At 44.5% G+C, this 21,659-nt stretch overlaps 1 protein-coding gene across 2 annotated transcripts in view; it reads left to right on the top strand.

Annotated features, from left to right (window-relative positions):
• Nucleotides 1-21,659, top strand: part of Col22a1 (collagen type XXII alpha 1 chain) — a 231,373-nt gene that overhangs the window by 64,643 nt on the left and 145,071 nt on the right. For both annotated transcript variants that reach the window (XM_036209012.1, XM_036209013.1), the window contains exons 16-21: nt 3,636-3,689; nt 5,013-5,057; nt 10,880-10,924; nt 11,324-11,353; nt 11,612-11,665; nt 16,265-16,318. In XM_036209012.1, coding sequence (XP_036064905.1) covers nt 3,636-3,689; nt 5,013-5,057; nt 10,880-10,924; nt 11,324-11,353; nt 11,612-11,665; nt 16,265-16,318 — 282 coding nt within the window. The remainder of the gene's footprint in view (nt 1-3,635; nt 3,690-5,012; nt 5,058-10,879; nt 10,925-11,323; nt 11,354-11,611; nt 11,666-16,264; nt 16,319-21,659) is intronic.

The raw sequence follows: 21,659 nt of genomic DNA, 5'->3' as shown, positions 1-21,659 counted from the left end.
AATGCTATGTAAGTTCAGTGTTCCTCTGGAAGCCAAGGGCTGCAAATCCTGCCCCCTCCCTCTCACAGCCCTCTTTCCCAGCCCATGCTGCAGTGTCCTAAGATTTGGACAAGATCCAAGTCTTCTTCGAGCTGGAACTTGCCCCCTTCCCTCAGGTGGGTTTTGACACCCTAGCAGGCTGCACCCCATTCTCGCTTCCTACAGCATGTGTTTCTTCAGGCATGCGTGAGATATTTTTCATGAAGTAATTTGGTTTTCTTTCAGTCCACTTGGAATGTAGTGAAAATTACTTTCCAATCTTCCCTTCCGGGTGTATCCACAGCCTAGATGCTGACACAATCCTACAGATTTTCTCATAGGTACCCAGTTCATGTCACAGAGCCACATAAAATATGCTGGTCTATGGCCCATAATTCCTCTTTGTCTTTGCTGTGGGAAGGCTAGGGATATTTTAAAGGATTTACTTTTATCTTATGAGTGCCTGCTTGTAGCTATGTAGTGTACCATGTACATGTCTAGCTCCTTTAGAATCCAGAAAAGGGTTCAAATTCTTTAGAACTAGAGCTACAAGCAGTTGTGAGCTGCCATGTAGCTACCGGGAAGTAAGCTTGGGTCCTCCTCAAGAATAGCTAGTGTTCTTAACTGCTGAGTTAACTCTCCAGCCTGAAGGCTACTGTTTTTAGTGTGTTATTTTTGTACCTTCCATTTCACCCAACATATCTGGTCTGTCTGTCTTTCTTGTCCCCCCACCCCACTCCTTCCCATCCTCCTTCCTTCCTCCCTGCCTTTCCTTCTCCTCCCCTCATCTCCCCTCCCATCTTCTCTTTCCTGTATTTAGCCTGGATTTCTGTCTCAGCCTCTCTGTTTTGTTCATGTCTGCTCCGCCCCCTCCCTCACATACACTTTGTTTCTCTCTCTCTTGTCCATCTGTCTCTTGGCCTGCATTTCTCTCACCCTGTTTCTTACCTATGTACGTTCTGTCCGTCTCTGCCTCATTGGCCCCACCTTCCTCCGTCTCTTTCTCTCTGTGACTCCCCTCTAGGCTCTCTTGCCATTGCCTGCTGCCTCTGTATCTCCCCCATTTCTTTCTTGTCTTTGACCTGCTCTCTGCCTCACTGCCTGGCTCTCTTATCTCCCATCTGTCAGCTCCCTCCCTCTTCCCCTCATCCATGCTCTCATTCCTGCTCCTCTGTTTTCATGCCTGTCTGCTGCCTGGTGCATCTGTTGTTGAGACACGATGCAGACTACTGAGCTGACAAGGTCCAGGTGTCCAGCCAGGTCTGCCTCATCTTTGATCTGTCCATGCTTGAGCTACATCTGGGAAAACTCTGGGCTCTGGACTTGACTCAATTTGAGCCTCGGATGTGAAGACATAAGAAATGGAGGACCAGGGTATAGGCAGAGCCTTCTGCTTTGAATCAGAACTTAAAAAATTGTGTCTGGCTCTCAGGCCCACCTTTGCTCTGAACTCTGGGTAGGGCCCAAGTACCAGGTGAAACTTAGCAGGGAGAGCATTCTGCACTGGAAATCAGGAGTTTCTGCTAATTTTTTATGGTTCCATCTTAGTGGCTTTGGATACAGGCATAACCCTAGATAGAGAAGAGGAATGAGGCATCATAGACATTAAGACTTAAAACTCACTGAGCCTAGCCAGCCAAAGGGATCCCAGCATGTTGTGCTGGGGAAGGCCTTGGGATAGTGGAAATAGGCTGAGGATTTTGGGTCAAGATGCCCGAGGATTGTTTTCACTTGCATATACACAATCAGTTTGATCACATAGCTTCTTAACTCAGCCTTGGTTTTCTCATTCACCTGTGCTCAAGCTGGCCAACATCACAAGGGATAGGAAGGAGTTAATGCATAATAATAGGTGCAGAACCCTTGGGCAGAGAGAAAATATACAGATATCACTTTTCTCCATGGCCCAAGCCTCCTGTGATTAGGGGGCTTTCTGAAAGAATTACCATATAGTAGAGTAGAAATCAATGTTCAAGACATACTAAATCATTTCTGGAAAATAGAAAACACCCATGGTGGTTACATTTGCACAGGTGCAGATGAAAGGAAATTACAACTTGCATGGTAAGAGAGCTGGCTGTTAGGACAATCTCCAAGTTCAAGCCAGTAGGTTCCGGGAGGAGAGGGTGCTAGGATAGCTGTGCGTGATTAACTGGGATGTAGCACTTGGGAGGCTCTGTTGGGGAACTCTGCCCTATCTCATACTTGATATGGGCAGGAGAAGCATCAATGCTTGCCCCACCCCCAGCCCCAGAGTGGAGCATTCCTCAGTTAGCTAGCAGTCCTCAGAGGGAATAGGAGCAGAGCAGCCTTCTCCTAGAGGAAGCCCCACCTGCCCTGCATTCACAGAGGTAGGTAGGCTGTAGCCAACAGAGTTGAGCTCCTCAGACAAGTCAGTGACAGACATGAATCTTCACTCACATGTCCAAAAGCAGCTTCTGGAAGGAGGCACCAAAACAAAACAAAAGAAACGAAACAAAAAAAGTGAAAGAAACGGAGAACAATTCGGAAAATAAAGCCCCCAGGGAAATGGAAGAATCCAGAATAACTTTCAAGGGTTTCTGCAACTCAGTTAATGTTACCTAGAGCTATACCATGAGGTTCTAGGCTGGGCCTAGGGGACACAATCATGTAGAGGATGGCTGGGCCTTATGTCTTCCTGTAGATAGGATAATAAATGCAAATTGAATTAGGGGAGATGAAGCAGAGAGAAATGAGTCCACCCTGGAGCAGAATAGGGCATTGAATTAGCTCAAGACGTCAAGGAAGTGAATTGGAGCTGAGCCATGAGAAAGAAAGAGGCCATGCCAGCTGAGGCACCCCAAGAATATCCTAATATTAGCACGAGTGACCCCAGTGAACTGTCTGCCTTTCTCCCTCACCTGAGCTTCTGCAGCCCTTCTGGATGATGACTCCGGCTCAGGACACTAGACATTAGCTCACTCAGGGAACACACTGGTTTCCATTGACTTCAGCTAAAGCAAGCTAGCATGCAGCAGAGAGAAGGCTGGTCCATCTCACTGATTCATTGGTGTCTTGAGAGAGGGATTATTATTCCCAGGAAGTACAGAAAGGATGCTTGACCAAAGTTCTACATTGAATAGAAGATTCAAACCAACTGCGCATGAATGTGAGCAGATGGAATGGGTGTTTAGATTGATGGGTGGATGCTGGTTAGTTCTTTGTCCATTCCAAGGGTAGGGAGCCTCATGGGTGTTCATATTTGCTGGATGAGTGGATAACACACACAGTGTACCTGACATTTTACTAACTGTGTTACAAATACTACATATCTATTTCTTTCACTCACATAAAGATTCATGTGATGGGGAGACTGTGATACCCCCAGGTCACAGGGAAACAGAGATAGATTTATAGTTTCTCTAGTGTTTCATCTCTGCTCTCTGACCCCAATAACTTCTACTCTAGAGCTGTACTGTATGATGTGCTTAAGTCTGTATATGGAAGAACATGATGGAGAGGAGAATTGGGCATGTTTGGACACTTAGGTCTAGGCTGCCCTTCCATTCTGTGACAGTAACCATAGGGTGTATAGCCAGCTGTTTCTTTATGGCTATTCATTCATTCTTAGTTTCTTCATTTTCCTTCTTTACCAGGGGGAGCGAGGCCTAGATGGATTCCCTGGGAAGCCTGGAGAGACGGGAGAGCAGGTAGGTGGGTGCTGGGGCTGACGGACCATGTTCTTTGCCTCAGGATCCAGTGCCCCTTGGCACCAACCTCAGCTTCTTTCCTGCTCAGTGGGGGTAGGGCAAGGCCCAGACCTCAACTGTATTGATTCGGCAAGCCCCAACACTACAGAGTTTCCAGCAGACACATTGCTTTATTCATTATACCTTGGGTAATAGGCTATATTGTCATAGTGTAAAGCCCACAGGTAATGTGCATGCTCAGAGGGGTGAGCATACAGGGGTAGTTCCTGCAGCACATCTCTACAGGAAACACTTAGAAGCAGCCTAAATGCTCAACAAGAAGAATGAGTTTAGTGCAGTGGGATGCATTGGTGCAGATGAAGAAGATGGGGGCTGTGCACAGTGGGATATATTTGATATAGATAAAGGAGATGGAATTGTGAAGTCCATGAAGAAATGTGGACTGTGCCACCATAGACAGAATCGTTCATGAGGAAGTGCATCTGTGGCTTAGGCTCTGGAAGCAGAAACTGGAAACTGGAGACTGGTGGCTTAGTTGGACTTCCACTAAGAACAGAGGAAGTGAGAGTGCTGGGTAGTGAGGACCTCATTCCCATGGATTACAATAAATTCCCCTTGCATTCTACTCCTGCTGGGTGCCCGTGGCTTGTCCAACTCTCTTGCAAGTCCTTTCATTTCCCAAGGAGCATAACACACAAGCATAAGGGGCAGGTCCTGATCTCTCCTCCATTCCCTTGTAGCAGGTTTTCATGCTCACTCTTGCCTGGGCCTATGGGACACAATAGTATAGAAGATGGCCAGGCCTTCTGTCTTCCTGTAGATAGGATAATAAATGCAAATTGAATTAGGGGAGATGAGGCACTGTTGAAGACCTGAAGAACAGTAGCCCTATGCCTTTGGCATCTCATAGGCTACCTCTCTGGGTCTTAGATTTCCATGGCAGTTTCCTATTCCTGGCCTGAATCTGGGCAGACTCTCATCCTTTTCTGATTTTAAGACCACCAAGGCCCGAGACCTCTAAGCATTTCCAATGGACTCTGCCCTCTGGCCCAAGGCAGATCTGGGTGGCTGTGCTTTTGCCCTTTGTGAGGTCCTCTCTCTGGCACTCTCATCTTTAGGCAAAAGGTGGCTTTGTGCTGATCTCTCAGACTGTGGTGTCCAGTTGCAATACCAGCATGATTCCAAACCAATGCCTAGCCGCCGCCCCCCCCCCCCCCCCCACTCCACCATTCAAGCTGCACTCTCCTGAACATCCCCTTCTCCACTCATCTCTGTGCTTCCCAGGGGGTCTTCCATAATCCACCTTTGCTTTCTTTCATCCAGGGAAGACCAGGACCTCCTGGTGTGGCAGGACCCCAGGGAGAGAAGGTAAGCAAGCCAGAACCCAGAGAAGGGGCACACTGAGCTCTGGGAAGAGGGTGCACACAGAGGAGGCTCACTGGGCCTCAGAAACTTCCAAGTCAGTTCTGCGTATTGCATTTGAATTGTTTTCCTGCCTTAAGAATAAATACCCATTAAAAATAAATCTCAACTAAAACCATTACATGATATCTAGATATATTCAAATCTTTTACTACTTAAAATGCTGCTTGAACTAAGAAGTGCTGTGAATCCATTAAAAAAATAATCTTAAAGACTTGTTTGTACTTCCTACGCTTCCTGCATTTCTGTCTTCCTAAGAATCTTACAAATGTTTTCTGTCATCCCTGGAAATGGGCTTCTAATAATCATGCTAGCTGCCATATCCCTTCACACTGGTCCTCTGTGTTAGAGGACCCTCAGGAAGGGCTTAGCTTAATAAATGTGGTGCTTAGAACTTAGCATCTCAACCCAAAGGATTGCAAGTAGGGTTCTTTCCAGGATGAGACTTTGGAAAATGAAGATGAGTGCAAAGGGGATAGATAACCTTGCTGAGTGTTCCAGTCAGGAAGCAAAAGTGGCCAGGCAGCAGTGGTGGCCCACGCCTTTAATCCCAGCACTAGGGAGGCAGAGCCAGGTGGATCTCTGTGAGTTCAAGGCAGCCTGGTCTACAGAGCCAGATCCAGGACAGGCACCAAAAACTACACAGAGAAACCCTGTCTGGAAAAACAAACAAACAAACAAACAAACAAAAAATAAAGCAAAAGTGAAGGGAGTGGGTGTGGATTTGGTTTCACAGCAGGAGGATGGGAAGGTAGATTCCTATGGGAGGATCATGGAGGCTATTCTTACTAGATCCTAGAGGAACTTAAAAGAAGTGAAACAGGCCCAGACAGAGGTGGGTGGAAAGGCTATGGGGTGGGCCAAGATACAGTGTCATGACACCATGGAATCAGAACAACCTTGCATCTCTGCTTTTCAAAGTGATTCTAGCAGGAGGCAGATGGTGGCCATCTTGGGACAGTCCAGTTCCCTGCAGACAGTTAAAGTACAAGAAGGGATTTCTTTGAATGCTGGGCAGAAGTCCATGGGGTATGCAGTGTGCATTGCAAATCAATCAATGAATCAGTCAATAGAAAGTAGCCTCTGAGGGACAGGGCTGGAGAATGTTGTTTCTCTCTTGGTCAACCTGGACTTCATTTCTAGCTGAGTGAACTTTTCTCCCCTGCTGGGTGATTTTAGAACTGAGATTTGAGTTGCTGTGTTATTCCAGTGTTAGGATTTCAATACACTCCAGCAGCCTGCAGGGATGTAAAATCTTAAAATAAGTTACTTGTTAAAGTCAGTGAGACCTAATAATGCTTGTTGCACAAACCCGGTGTGTGTGTGTGTGTGTGTGTGTGTGTGTGTGTGTGTGTGTAAGCATGCCTGTGCTCCTGCACATGCTTATGTCTCTCTGTTGCCTGCATTCTGAATATTTTTGTTGCATTTGAAGATTTAGTTTCTCTTCCCTTCTGTGGGAAAATGCTGAGTTACTGCTTTTGTTGTTGTTGTTTTCGAGACAGGGTTTCTCTGTGTAGCTTTGCGCCTTTCCTGGAACTCATTTTGTAGCCCAGGCTAGCCTCAAACTCAAAGAGATCCACCTGCTTCTGCCTCCCAAGTGCTGTGATTAAAGGCGTGTGCCACCACTGCCCGGCTGAGTTACTGCTTCTTATGGCAAACGCCAAGCTGGAAGGTCAGGTTCACAGATCATCACATTACTTGGGGCATTCATTGACATAATTATAAATCAGCTGGACTCAAATGGTCTGGTGCCTCTCATCTCATTATGAGAATGAAAATAGAAGACTTTATAGACCTTTACTGTCTCACAATCATTAAGAAAGCCATAGGAACCAGAGGGACAGTCTTCTGAAGTCCTTCTTTTTACAGATAAAAGACAGAAACCAAAGATATCTTGCCTAAGATTTCACGATAGATTTTATTAAATCCATTTATTTATTTATTTATTTATTTATTTATTCATTCATTCATTCATTCATTCTTCTCTCATATATTATATCTGGACCATAGTTTTCCCTCCTTCCACTCCTCCCAGTCCCTCCCCCTAACTCCTCCCTCCTCCAGACCCACTCCTCTTCTGTTTCCCTTCAGAAAAGGGCAGGTCTCCTGGGATATCAACCAAACATTACATAGTAAGTTACAGTAAGACTAGGCACATACCAAGGCTGGACCCGGCAACCCAGTAGGAGGAAAAAGGGTCCCATAAACAGGCAAGAAAGGCAGAGACAACCCCCGTTCCTACTGTTAGGAGTCCCACAAGAACACCAGGCTACACACACGTGTATGCAGAGGACCTAGCTCAGACTCATGCCGGCTCCCTGATTGTTGTTTAAGTCTCTGTGAGCCCTGGTTACTTGATTCTGTGGGCTGTGTGTCTTGTGATATCCCTGACCCCTTTGGCTCCTACAATCCCCACTGCTTCATTAAATCTGTTTTTAAATCTATCCACGTGACCATCCAATGATGTACTGTTATATATGTGAGAGCATCTGTGTTGTGTTGTTTTGAAAATTGTAGTAGATTATCTCCAGTATATCCGTTATCCATTGCTATGTAACAAATTATCCAAGACCCCAGTAGCTTAACAGCAATCATTCAAGGTCTCAGATATATGTGACCGGGTTGTTCCAGCTCAGAGTCTCTCCTAAAGTAGGCTGTGGTGATGTCAAGAGTCCCCCATGCCTGTAGAACCTTCTCCCATAGTTATTTATGTGGTCATTGGAGGGCTCAGTGCTTTTTGGATACATAGTGCTGTTCATAGTGTATATTGTTTTCCAGAGTACATGGCCTGAGTAAAGGGAAGTGACAAATTACCCCCTAGAACCCACAGCCCTTCTTAGAATCGCAATGTGAAGGTCACATGGCATCCTTCTATTCTTGCTATTGGGCACTTCTGGAATACCATACTGTGAAGGTCCCTGCTCTGTGCATAAATACTGAAATGTGGGGGTCATTCTGGAGGTTAGTTACCCCAGTAGCTAAATCAATCAGTAAAAAAATTGATTATTCCATATAGCTGACAAATATGGCGCTAGAAAATAGCTGAATCTATTAGGTATTGAATTTTTGACCTTGAACAATTTAAGTTTCTGTGCGTTAGTTTCTTCATCTCAAAGATAACACAAACATTAACCCAGAGAAAGACTTCATCTACATTAGGTCCTTGCAGAATGGCATCGCTGATAGAAATTGCCCAATAACTATTGGTTATGTTTACAAAATTGTGATGGATGAATACCAAGATACTAATTTACTCAATGAAAATTGAATAGACTGAGATTTTTTATCTCACTATGATCTGCAAATGATTAAAACATGTATTGATTTATTTCATGACTATTATTGGCACTTGCTTTTGTTTAGTGATATTAATGACAAGCTATGTCTTGTCACGATGAGCCCCAGAGATTCATTATTCAGCCGTTTATAATTTCGCCTGTTCAAATGTGTGTGGGGCATCCTCACAAAATTACAGGATAGCTGTGTGCTATACTGTAGTTTCATGTCACCCTGACACAAGCGTGGGTCACTTATGAAGAGGGAAGCTCAGGTGAGAAAATGTAGCATCAGATTGGCCTATGGGCAAGCCTATGGTGCATTTTCTTACTTGATGATGGATATGAGGGCGCAGGTCACTATGGGTCATACCAACCTCTAGAGTGGTCCTGAGTACTATTAGAAAAAGGGCTGAGGAGGCCATGAGGAATGAGCCAGTAAGAATTACTCCTCCATGGCCTCTGCATCAGTTCCTAACTCCAGGTTCCTGCCTTGATTTCCTTTTGATAATGGACTGTGATGTGAAGAGTAAGTGGAATAAATCATTTTCCTCTCAAGCTGCTTTTGGTCATGGTCTTTCATCTCAGGAATGGAAATGCTAACTAAGTCAAGCTAAGACCAATTTATATGTTACCAAAATATTAATACAACCCGTGGAAGTGTAGAGTGAATAGAAGCAGCTTGGAGAAGTTGATTGCCCAAAGAAGAAAGGCAGAGGAATCAGAGCTAGAGCCTGAGTGCATGGGACATGTATGTTCATGAGTACTTGTTTTGAAGGTGCCTGGGAAGGTTGGTTATAGAATGCTTTAGTATGCACAGTGTGGGCATGTGCGTGTGTGTGTGTGTGTGTGTGTGTGTGTGTGTGTGTGTGTGTGTGTGTGTGTGTGTGTGTGTGTGTGTGTTTTCATGTAGTGGTAACCCAGGGAAAATAAGGATACCTCTTAGGCAGAACTCAGTTATTACAATGAGAGACCAAAGTGAATGCACAGTAAGGAAATCTGTCACTCAAGTACTTTTAGATTTTATAAATTTTACTTTTTAAATTTGCTTATAAAGTTGCAGGTTTCCTATGGCATTTTATATAAGCCTCTTGGCACAGGAAAAAGCAGTTGGGCTGCAAAGATGACTGAGTGGATAAAACTCTGCAGCCCCATTTAAAACAAAAATTAGGCTGGTGTCGTGCTCTGTTGGTAATCTTAACACTTGATAGGGAGTTAGAGATAGGGGGTCTCAGGACAAATCAGCCAAGTATGCTAACTAAATTATTAATGAACTCTGGGTTCAGCTAGAGATCCTACCTCAATAAATACAGTACAGAGTGACAGAGGCATACACACACAGGTGCCTGTATGCTCCTTCATGCACACAGATGGAAACACACAAACATCTGCACACATGCACAAAACAGATCAAAGAGCAGTTGGGGATTTTAGAAGTTCACTTGGTGATGTACACAAAAAAGTGCTGATTTTTTTTTCTTCATGTTTCAGGAAGGGATAGAATACAGTTGGGTGGGGCAGGCAAGAAGCACCTGTGTTGGTTTTGGACTCGAGGGGAAATTCTGAAGGGAGAGCAGATAGGGGATGTGTTTTTCGGTGTAACATACCCGTAAATGCAGTAGACAATGGCAAACATGCCCAGTCACTAATTATTCCTACATCGTCTTGAGATTTAGTAGGCTTTCATCCCTGTTCAGCATCTCATTCATTCATTCATTCACTCACTCATTCAGTAATGCTTTGGACTGCTTGAGCAGGGCTGTAGGTAAGAGAAAAGTGTTCCAGTTAGGGGTGTTAGCTAAATGCAGTGTCATGGCCTTGGCTTTTGAGTATGGGAGTCATGGAATGAAGAGTTTTGTATTGCCACAGTTAATAGACGTGTCTCATGTAGAGCTATGGTGGTGTTCATGCCCTGGGGAACCTGATAGAACCAGAGCCAACATAGCCCAGGTGACACACACATGAAGAAGCGGAAGATTTAGAACGACTGTATAACAGCAATGAAGATGAATGGGAATCCTCAGCATTTTCTTAGTACTTTTTTGGTAGATGTTTGATAAGTGCTGACCATGTGCCAAGCAATGAATTTAGCACAAGGGCCACTGCAAAGGTAGTAATGCCTGCGGTTTCTGTATCTAACACAGCCTGCTACATCTGGTATCCCTCGAATGGTGGTCCAGTGCTATTTCTGAAACAGTGTGTAGATGTGGCAAATCTCACACAACAACCAGCCAGACACTGGTCTGAATGGACACAAAGAGAAAAATAAAAAGACCTGTGCCCTCCAGTAGCCTCTGAGCTTGAGAGTAAGATGAGAATCAGATGCAGAAGTTTCTAGAATACTCCGAGGTAGGGGGGAGTCCAAGCATGATGGTCATATGTGTGATGGAAGACAGGGAAGATCCATGTGGTGTTTGGGATAAGCCAGGACCTGAGAAAGGGCAATAGAAGAATGTGCAGCAGTAACTTGATCTAATGTCTGTTTCTCTGCAGGGAGATGTGGGGCCTCCGGGACCTCCTGGCGTGCCGGGCTCTGTGGTGAGTTACTGAGGGTGAGGCCTGTGCACTCATAAACTCGTGGAATTGGGTTGCTGGAAGAGTACAGACTTCTATGCATAAAGCAAAATTCAGCTGATGATAAGAGAACTTGGATAAGAGTCTATAGGCAGTAGTGGTTGCTGAGGGAGGAATGTAGTCAGAAAATACTATGTACAAGCACTAAAAGGCCATAATGAAACCCACTATTACATATGCTTCATGTGTGCCGTTAAAATCTTTCATCACAAGAGCATTCAACACCCAGCACTGAATCAGATTTGAGAAGAACGTAAGCCACCACATTGCGGCATGTGGGGTGGATAGCGGGGGTGGAATGAGAGTACCTGATTACTGTTGAGGGGATGATGACACTTTTGCTAACTCCTGTTTGTCTCTCAGGTGCAGAGAGAGGGCCTGAAGGGAGAGCAGGTATGGAAAACAGGTCTGTCCTGTGAGGGGATTTAGGCTGTAGCAGAAGAGAGGCCTCATCTTTGGGGTTGGGCTCAGGAATTCTTTCAGGTATGTGTCCAGTTGACTTTCAGCTGGAAATCAAATGCCTGCACCCATGCCTTTGATGACTTCTGGGAGCTTGGGGAGGAAGTTCTTGTCAATGAAAGGCCATGGGTGGTAGTGGTCTTGATGTAGAGAGGAGAGTGGTTACTGATGTCTGTTTACTTGTCTTTTCAGGGAGCCCCTGGACCAAGAGGTCACCAAGGCCTACCTGGACCTCCAGGAGCACCGGTAAGTCACTCCTCCCCCATGGCAGGGTGTACCTCAACACCTATAAATCTGGAGATGTATACTCTTTCCTGTTGCTGAACAGGAAATTATTTCAGAAGCTCTGCTATCACTCAGGGTACGTGCTGTGGCTCTTGCCATCCTTCACTAGATGATGAGCTGTGGACAGGTGGCATCACTGCTGACGCATTAACAAGTATAGATACTGTACAGCCTGCATTCAGAGTCCCCTGTCCCCAAACAGGCCATGATCAGTTTCTGTTCAGATGCAACACTGAAATGCCAGTTGAACCACGCTTCATGCGTAGTTACTTTTCCCCACCTCTCAGATTAGCCTTGATGGTTCAGAGGTTCTGTGAGTACAGCCATTGATTTCTGCCTCTGTTAAGAACCTAATGATGTGGAAAATCACCATTTGGGAGGAGGACCTGGAAGGATCCCTGTGATCATTGATGGAGGAAGTTAAGAATCTAAGGATAATTAATAAAAATGCGGTGAGCTGCATGGGGGCATTGAAAGTAGTGAACCCCGTGTGTGTGTGTATGTGTGTGTGTGTGTGTGTGTGTGTTAAAGTTTCATTTGCAGGCAACATGATTCTGATTCCTTTGAGGGAAATGAAGCTGCTGCATCAATAAATTGATTCACATTGAGCTTTAGAGCCTGTTCATCATTAGGACACCATGACAAGGGGTGGAAAATAAACCAGACCTAGATAGTGTTTGATTACAATGTAATTAGAACAACTTAATAGCAAAACTTTGGGATCAATAGAGCTGTCTTCTGCCCTACCATTCCAAGGCTCATCTGCTCACAGCTGTCTATCTAGCATGACTGTAGTCTTTGAGAGATGTAGGTTCTGTGTGTATGTAAACATACTCTCTAGATCCACTATTGGAAAAGAATGGATTTCTATACAGTCGTTGCTCATCTTCAGCAGTGAAGGAATTGGTGTGGTGGTGGTGGACTGGCTGGAAAAGCTATTAAGAAGCAAAACAAAAAATTGAACTGGGTGTCTATCCAGCTGAGGTGCTTTTCATCTTGAAGTGTATAATGGAGAAGGTTGTGAAGCTTTCCTAAGTTACTTCTCTGGAGTCAGAATTGCTGTTGGAAGAACTGTCTGAGATTACTGAAGATGTCGTCCATGCTCTACACTCCTGTCACTGTAGAGTAGGACTTCATACAATAAAAGGTTTTGATAATGAAATTACGTTAGTCAGAGCTCAGAAAGCACCCAGGTGAAGGGAAACCCTTTGGTTAAAAGGGAACAGGATTCTAGGACTAAACTCTTAAAATTTTTTTTTGCTTAATTTTTTTCAGAAAATGTATTTTTAGAATCACATTTATCTGTCTACTTGTATATTTTACTATCTTCTGTAGATGTAACCGTCTTGTTAAATAAGAAACACAGAGCCAGTTGCAGAGTTAAAAATCACGAGGTCAGAGCAAGAGCAGAAAAACTTACCCTTCACTGCTTCTGCTGTCCTTCCTCTCCGCAAGAGACCTACTTCTGTGTGTCTTATCTTTTTTATAGACTTTCTGTGGTGTTTTCTCATTGGTTGTAAACCCAGCCACATGACCTCCTCGTCACTGCCTGTTTGTATAGACCTCCAGGTCTTCTATGGTTGGTATTGAGATTAAAGGTGTGTGTCCGCCATGCTGGCTGTGTCCTTGAACACACAGAGATCTACCTAGCTCTGCCTCCCAAGTGCTGGGATTAAAGGCGTGCACCACTACTGCCCAGCTTCTGCTCCGGCTTGCTCTGACCTCAAGGCAACTTTATTAACATACAAATAAAATCACATTTCAGTACAAATAAAATATCACTATAATCTTCCTTCATTTTTGTTTCCTTTGTTTTCATAAATATATTCTGGTCATGTTCTTTCACTTCCTCCAACTTCTCCCCAGTACTCACCTAATCAATCAATCAATCTCTCTCTCTCTCTCTCTCTCTCTCTCAGTAACAAAAGTTGAAAAAAGACAAGCCTACTAAAAATAAAACAAAACCAGTAAGAAAAAAATAACAAAGTGTGCGCGCGCGTGCGCATGCACGTGCACACACACACACACACACACACACACACACACACACACACCTCCCCCCAAACTGTGAAGTCTCTTTTGTGTTTGCCGACTACTGGGCATAGGGCCTACCCTGGAGGGTTGTTGGTAGACCAGATGGCACTACAGTGGAGAAAACCAGTTTTACCTTTCCCACAAGGTATCTATTCCAAACAGACTCTTGGGTAGAGTGGACTTTGTGTCTGCTTCCTTTCTCAGTGCTGGGGTTTTAGCCTGTTTGAACCTGCACAGCTCTTCTGCGTGGGTTCACAGCTCTGTGAGTTCATAAGTGCATCAGTCCTGTTTTGTCTGGAAGACAGTTGCTCTGGAGTTATCCACTACCTCTGGCTCTCACAGTCTTTCTGCTTCCTCTTCTACATAGATCTCGGAGTCTTGGGGAAAGGGGTTTGATGAAGACATTCCATTTAGTGATCCAAAGCCTTTCACTCTCTGTATTGTCCAGTTGTGGATCTCTGTGTCAATGCCCATCTATTTCAGTAAGCTTCTCTGGTGAAGGTTGAGCAATGATCTGATCAATGTTTATAGAAACATGCCATTAGGAGTTATTTTATTGCTATACTAGGACTAAACTTCTTAAGGCCAGGACTGATTTTTTCCTATACTGAAATCCATAAGTTTTATCACATGATGGGATATTAATGAATACTTACAGAGAGATGCTCCTGCCAATGGACACTCAAGAGAACATTAGAGTGGGACTTGGCTAGAGTGGTTACAAAGTAGAGTGGCCATGAAAGGCACTTACAATTAGAAGCCAAAGGCCTGGACCACACAGCCTATTGTGTCCTTCCAAAATGTAGATTTGTATCTTTGCTCACAGTACCTGATGACTCTAATTCTCAACTGACTCATCTCTAATTTGAAAATTTTTCATTGCCATCATCCCTTACATAATTATGCTGCGAGGGTTAAATGGATTGATGTGGAAAGTAGTGTTCTTGGAGATTTCCTAAACCCAGAATGGATCTCAATCTGCATCTCTTGCCTCCTTTTGAATCCCCAGCAGCACCTACTTCCGAGCCATCCACAGAGCACCTGCTTCTCAAATAGTCATGGAATTGAACAAAACTGGGAAGCTGGCTTTGGTGACTTCTGCAGAGAATGGAAAGATTTTGAGTCTGTTCAGCAAACGCAGGGAGAGGAAAATATATCCTGTTCCCTAATTGGAAACAGCATATGATACTCCACATCTGATACTCTGCATCCAAATGCTGGCATCCTTCCTCCCTTCTCTAGGATGAGGCAGACTCTACTGATATTACCAGTGCATGGCTAAGTCACCACTGGGTCTGCTCAATGCCAGGTGTTTTTTTTTTTTTTTCCATGCTTAAAACAGAGTAACTCCTGTGGGGGTCTCTTCTCTTAGTGTGCCCTGAGCTCAGCTGATTTCTACTTACAAAGGAGATTCCTACATGTATTCCTACCATGCCATGGATGCACTCATTGTTTTCCACTTACACTGTGTTATAGAAAAGAAAGACCATAGCTCTGTATATAGTCTGGTTACCAAAGAGTTCAACATTTTTCCAGAGGGACTATGCCTATGTGATGCTGATTATTTAAGACAATGAAAGTTTCTAGACACATTTTACCAAAACATGCTGAGGGAGCTATGCCTGTCCATCATGCTTTTCCACTTGTTCTTTATAATTATAGTGATGCACCGAGGCCAAGGGTCCACTCTTTATGTGGTCCTTTCAAATGCTCAGCAGATGAGTACATCATCTCCACTTTAGAGAAGACATGATCAAGATTTGGCAATGTCTGTTGACCCCGTGCCAGAGGTCACACAGCATTTATAGCCATCAACATTCTTTCTGTAATTGACGTGTACTTTGCCTAGATAATTTTATATGTGACAACTTTATTGTTTTAAGATTTATTTATTTTTCCTTTATGTGTATGAGTGTTTAGCCTGCATGTATGTAAGTGTACCACATGTATGCCTGGTGCCTGTGGAGATCAGAAGAAGGAGTCAGAGCTGTTTGAACTTGTGTTAGGGGTGGTTGCAAGCCACCATGTGGGTTATGGGATCTGAACCTAGGGCTTTTAGAAGAGCAACAAGTGCTCTTAACGGTGGAGCCATATTTCCAGGTTCTGTTTGTAATAACTTTTGTACTTTGCTTATTGTTTCCTGAGAGTCAGAAAACCCAAGCTGGTTCCTTCTGAGGCAGCAGAATGAAAAGACTGGGTACAGACTTAAGAGTTAGACATTTAGGTTTTAGATGATTCGTCTCTGAGTGCCTCATGCTAACTACTGAGTTAACCATGTGGTTCCTCCTGTGCTCTTCAGCTGTATGTGTGACATTGCCCATGTCTTCTTGGTTTAAAAAACCCAATTCCATGTTATAGAGTAGATTGTAGATCATAGATTGCTGCTTCTCCTCTGACCCCATAATTTCCCATTGGATGCAGTGACATATCCCTTTCCAATGAGAAGGAGAAGGCAGAGCATATGCCATGCCATGGAACCCCACACTTAACATTCTCTCCCTCCTTTTCCTTTTTCTCCTCTTAAAGGGTTTGATTGGTCCAGAAGGCAGAGATGGACCCCCTGGGCCTCAAGGTCTCCGAGTAAGTAAACCATGTTCCCTTTCTGGTGTCCTGCTCACCCATACTGGCTTCAATTGCATGGTCTCAATTGCCTGACATCCAACAGAGGACTCAACTTCAGCCTCTGCCCCAGGAGCTTGCAGTGAATATTGAAAACTGAAAGATTGGGCTCAGTTCATTAATCTGGTTTAGAATCCATTTTGTTCTCTGCCTTGACGTGGGCCTTGGAGACAAGGAGACTAGTCTGTGATTGGCTGTGAGTTTGGTACATAGGGACACACACCCCTGTGCAGAATTCCTACCAGAAATGAGCCAAATAGAGGGCCATACTCAGCTGTAAGCCAGTGCCCCAGGCTTGTGATGGCCAAAGCTTCTCACAGGAGATGATGTGGGAGTTCAATTTTGAGAAAAGCCTAAGAGAAAATAGAGACACAGGTAGCAATATGCCAACACGTTAACAACTTTAATTTAAATATCTACATTATTATTGAATACTTCATCTCACTTTAGTATATTTGATGTAATTATCTTTAATTTAATTTAGTAACTGCCTTCTTCTGTAAAATTTTGTGTACCTGGCATAGTGTCACATACTTTGGTTTCTAGAAGGGCCACAGCATACATAAGCTGGATACTCTGCTGGGAAACTGGACCAGGACTCAGGTTCAGCTCTGTGTCCCCAGTTCCTAGTAGAGTACCTACCCACCCACTGGACTCTACCTCTGAAGCTTGTGCTTACTTTTATAGTCCCACATGGAGCTCTCCATAGGGTAATTGAATACAGTGGTCAAACCGGCAGCTCCTGGCACAGTGAGCTTCTCTACTCTGCAGATTTTTTTATACAGGGGCCATGGAGCCTCTGATCCAGGGGTGGGTAGGGGTCCTAGCATCTGATGGAAGCAGCCCCTAACCAACTTAATGTCCCATTTAGCCTGAAGATTTTGTAGCTCCTTTGTAGGATGGTTTTGCATACATGCTGTGGATTGACTGAGGGAGTTGGGCCCACAACACTTCACATCTTCCTTTCTGAAATCACGAGTGACTCTTGCCACTCAACAAACTCTACCTGTCTTTGTGCACTGGTGACCTCTAAAACAATTCTGTTGAATTTAGCCATCTTGAACCTCTAGGATTCTGAGAGAAGCTCCTTGTAAAGGCCAGGAGAGACGTGGAAAGATGTCTCCAAGGTGCCATGGGTGGGAGACAAGAGAGTCACTTTCACATTCAGCATACTCAGCCTCAGCCCATGTCAATTCCCCCTGTCAGCCAAATGAAGTAGTTACCATATTGCTTTCTCTCCCTTGTAGTAGAAGGATCCTAGGCTTTGAAACAAGTATATAGGTTTGACCTCTAGGCTCTGTGACTCTTGTATGCCAACTGGTCTTTGCAAGCCTCTTGCTTTTGTACTATAGTGGTGAAGCCTTATAATGGCTGAATTGCTGTGAGAAAGGATGCTCAGAATGGGAAGCAGATTGTCCCAGTGTTGGGACTTTATTCTCTGAGCACGTCCACACACAATCTTAAGAGAAGGCAATGTCTTTGCATGTTCTATAGTTAATGTTTATGAGCCCTTTGCTTCATTGGCATTGACCTTCAGCAGGTGCCACTTTCCCCGACATAGATGGTACATAGAACTCTTTACGTAAAGATGACTATGAACAGTTTGTTTGTTTGTTTGTTTTCACATCTTTAGTTTACTCACCAAGAGGAGAAGGGGCACCTTGTAGGGGCTTGCTTTATTAGCCAAGATTGCCTGGAACCTACTGTGTGTGCTTCCAAAATCGGCTGTTATCAGGCCATGAGGCTCTTTAACTCTGTGAACCACGTTAACCATGGATGAAACATGGGCTTGGCTTAGGTCTTACTTAACACAGCTCCGGGGACTTGAGAACAGAGTGGGTATATCAGCTTTTTGAGATTTGATGAACAGAACAAGGAGGTTCAAGGGAATCAAAAAGGATTGAGGGGCTAGGGTAGAGCTGTGGGTGGTGTGGGATGAGACGTGGCAAGCTCCAGCTATGTGCCAGACCTGGCAATAATGTCTATAAATAAAGGCCAGATTCTTACAGAAGACAGTTTACTCAATGGCGCCCAGGACTGTACACTCTTCTGCAAAACTTGTCTTACTTTTTGCTCAGTCTTTCAATGTACCATATGTCCACAAACTTTATTTTGAGCTCTTTTGATGCACAGATGTTCTGCTATCTGCCACAGGATCTGCCAGAAAGACATAGGGCTCTCCAGGCTGATGCTCAAAGTCACCTAAGGTGAAGAAGCTTTGTCACATCTCCAGAGATAAGGATAAGGACTATGAGATACTCAGAGGCAAGGGAAGCTCAGCTTAGACAAGGCTGCTTAGCCTTCAGGGGGTGATGTGGGAGTGGGTGCTGTCTGGGGCAGCTTTGTAGTTAAAGGGATGCTGAAGATGCTCATGGGACATAGAAAGTGTTCCACAAAGGGGATTACTGTGGTTTCTCTGCATTGGTCCTATCCAGTAGTGTCATTTGTAATCCTCTAGTTTGGGCATGCATCAGTTATCTCCCCAAAGAGCCCCGGTATGGCTTCTTATTCCAGCCCTACTGAAACTGTACCTGGGACTTTACACCTCCCATTCCCCCTTCCCACATCCTTTCCTTCCTTGTCCTTGCTCCTTTTGATCTTCTTGCTCTTCTCCTACCCTAGCCTTATCTTTTCCTCCTTTGCTTCTACTTTAAGTTCATCCTTTCAACACATTGTTGTTTTCATCATTGACTGGGCATGCTGGTGGTGGTCTGGCAGGCTGGAGAGGCAGATACAGTAGTTAGCATTGAAGCAGGCGATGCTGAAAGGCCCCCCAAGAGAATGACGAACTTGAGCAGGCTCTCAGGCAGTGAGGTAGCTGCCCAGGCTGATGGCTGTGGAAAGCACACACCAGGCAGAGGGGGCAATCTCAGCTGAGGGCCTAGGGCAGGGGCTTATCTAGTCAAGGCATTGTTAGGACCATCACGGGTCTAGCAGGGGACTTAAGTAAGGGAACCTCAGAGCAATTAGCATTTAGCCTTGGAGGCCATTGTAGGACTGTGGCTTTCATTGTATCTGAAATGTGGGGCAATTGGCTGCCTTCACCATGTTCTGTTATGGGAAAAATTATGCAAAAGTTGAAAGAATAGCCAAGTGAACCTCTGTATCCCCAATATCCATTTTAACATTTATGAAGTCATTGAAAAGTCTGTTTTATTTATATCTACAGTCAACTCTATCCACCACTGGGTTAGTTGGAAGCAATTCTTAGTCCCATAATTTGTATATGAATATTTCAGCACACTGTCTCCCAAAGATAAAGGATTTTAAGAAAAACCAAACCATAATACCATTATCCAGCCCCAATCTGTTTGAAATTTCATCAAATATTTACCCCAGTGCTCAGCATGGTTTGTCCTCTCTGTGCCTGGCTGCATTTGCTCACTGTGATATTGGATATCATGGTGGAGACCCAGACTCGCATTCTAAACACATCCATTTGGGTTTGGAGTCAATTACAGAAAGGAGGGAGATCATCATTCAGGAGCTCCCTGATAATGAAAAGATAAAAATGGCAGCTCAGGCCAGAGCTGGAGACAGGGAGGCAATAGAGGTTGCTGAGGTCCCAACCTGGCCCAATTCAACCAGTCTGGGCAGTGAGGAGATTGGGGGGGGGGGGGGCGGCAAGAGGCAGAAGTTGGGTCCTGATGGGCTCTTGTAGAGCAGAGGGAAGCAATGGGGAAGACATTGCTCCAGGGTGCATTGGGAGAGCTGAGGGCTGTGTCTCTTGCCCTGTTGCCTCTAGTCAGTTACAAGTGGTGATTGGAGGTATTCAGGAGCCTCTGCTCCTCCGATAGTCTGGGGCTATTCACCATTCCCTGCTGTGTTTGAGTTCAGTGCCTGCAAAAACATGGAAGAAAGAAGCAGCTAATTGAGATGCTGTGAGCTTGGAAGCAGCTTCCTGTGCCATTAGAGTCCCTGGCTGTGTCAGAAAAACCCAAGACAGAATGACTTACTCAGAAATTATATCTTTGTTTCCCTTCGCTTGTGACCTGTCATTTCCTCCTCATCAATTTCAATTGAAACATCACCAAGAAGTACTTACTCCTGAACATCAAGATGCACACACACTCAGGCTATGTGAAAAAAGAGAGCAAATAAAACCAGGCATAGAGGCATGTGAATGCAGACACAGACTAAATCATCAGGTAGGGGAAGGAATCTGGGCCAGTTGCTTTAGAGGTTAGCCACAGGCAGACAGCATAATTTTTGGTAAGGTGAATGCATTCATTTCAGACAAAGCTGATGTTAGTGAAGGCAGAGAATTGGTACCTAAGCTTCAGAGATGCCCAGCCCTTGTTAAAGCACAGTAAATAAGGAATACTTGCCCAGGGTGGAGCGAGCAATGGTGTGATTTGCTTAAGTCTCCTCCTGTTTGCCTGACCTAGGAGATAAGGAGGAGGCGGCAGGAACTACTGTCAGCTGGGGTGAGGGCATGAGCAGTGGTATCTGATCTGGAATGTTCCAGGGGAAGCAGAGCTAGCCTAAGGCTAGTCTAGCACTTGCATATTCCAGGCTTCCAGGAAACTCACTCATGCCAAAAGGTCTGTCATTCATATTGTCCACTCCTAGACACTTGTCACATCCGCCTGTGTCCATGTTCTAAAGAAGACTTTGTTCATACTCTTCTTGTTGGGAACCTGTCTTCTCACCACTAGGCTGTAAAAGCATGACAGTTAGAACTTTTCTTCTTGGTTTTGCATCTGAAGTATTAGTATTTCACAGGCATAAAACACAAATTTGATGCATGTGAAATACTTATCCAATATATAGAATCATGAGGGAATATACAGTGGTATATGGTGACATTGGTGATTGTCTTGGATAATTTGTGTGCCAGAGGAAATGAATCAAATATGGAATCAGGTCTCTGGACACACACATGACTGTGTGGTGTGGAGAAGGGCAGGGCCAAGAACTGGCATCTGGTTACCTTTGACAGGGGATGCCCAGGATGAGTGGAAAGAATGTGGTTGTCACCTAGCTCTTTGCTGCTGGGTCCTTAATGGTATAGCCTAAATATTTTTTGTTCTGCTTGTCTTGATAAAACAAAAATATATCAAAATTTTGACTAAGTGTAAAATCTGGAGTATTGAATCGTGAGGAAGGGGGTCCTGGGAACTAGCAGTCAGAACTCAGTGCCCTTCCCGAGCGCCTCCTGATCTTTGTTCTCTGCTCTTCGCTCAAAAGCACAGCAATCTTTTTGGCCTTTTGATTATTTCACCATCCTCTGGTTTCCTCTCATCAGTTAAGGAGAACTGAAGATATTGTCCTCTCAGATTTTCTTCTCCCCTTCTCAAGA

Source organism: Onychomys torridus, chromosome 16 (assembly GCF_903995425.1).
Source record: "Onychomys torridus chromosome 16, mOncTor1.1, whole genome shotgun sequence".
NCBI classification, from domain to species: Eukaryota; Metazoa; Chordata; class Mammalia; order Rodentia; family Cricetidae; genus Onychomys; species Onychomys torridus.
Note: the sequence above shows the minus strand (reverse complement) of the source record. Positions and strands in the feature narration are given on the sequence as shown.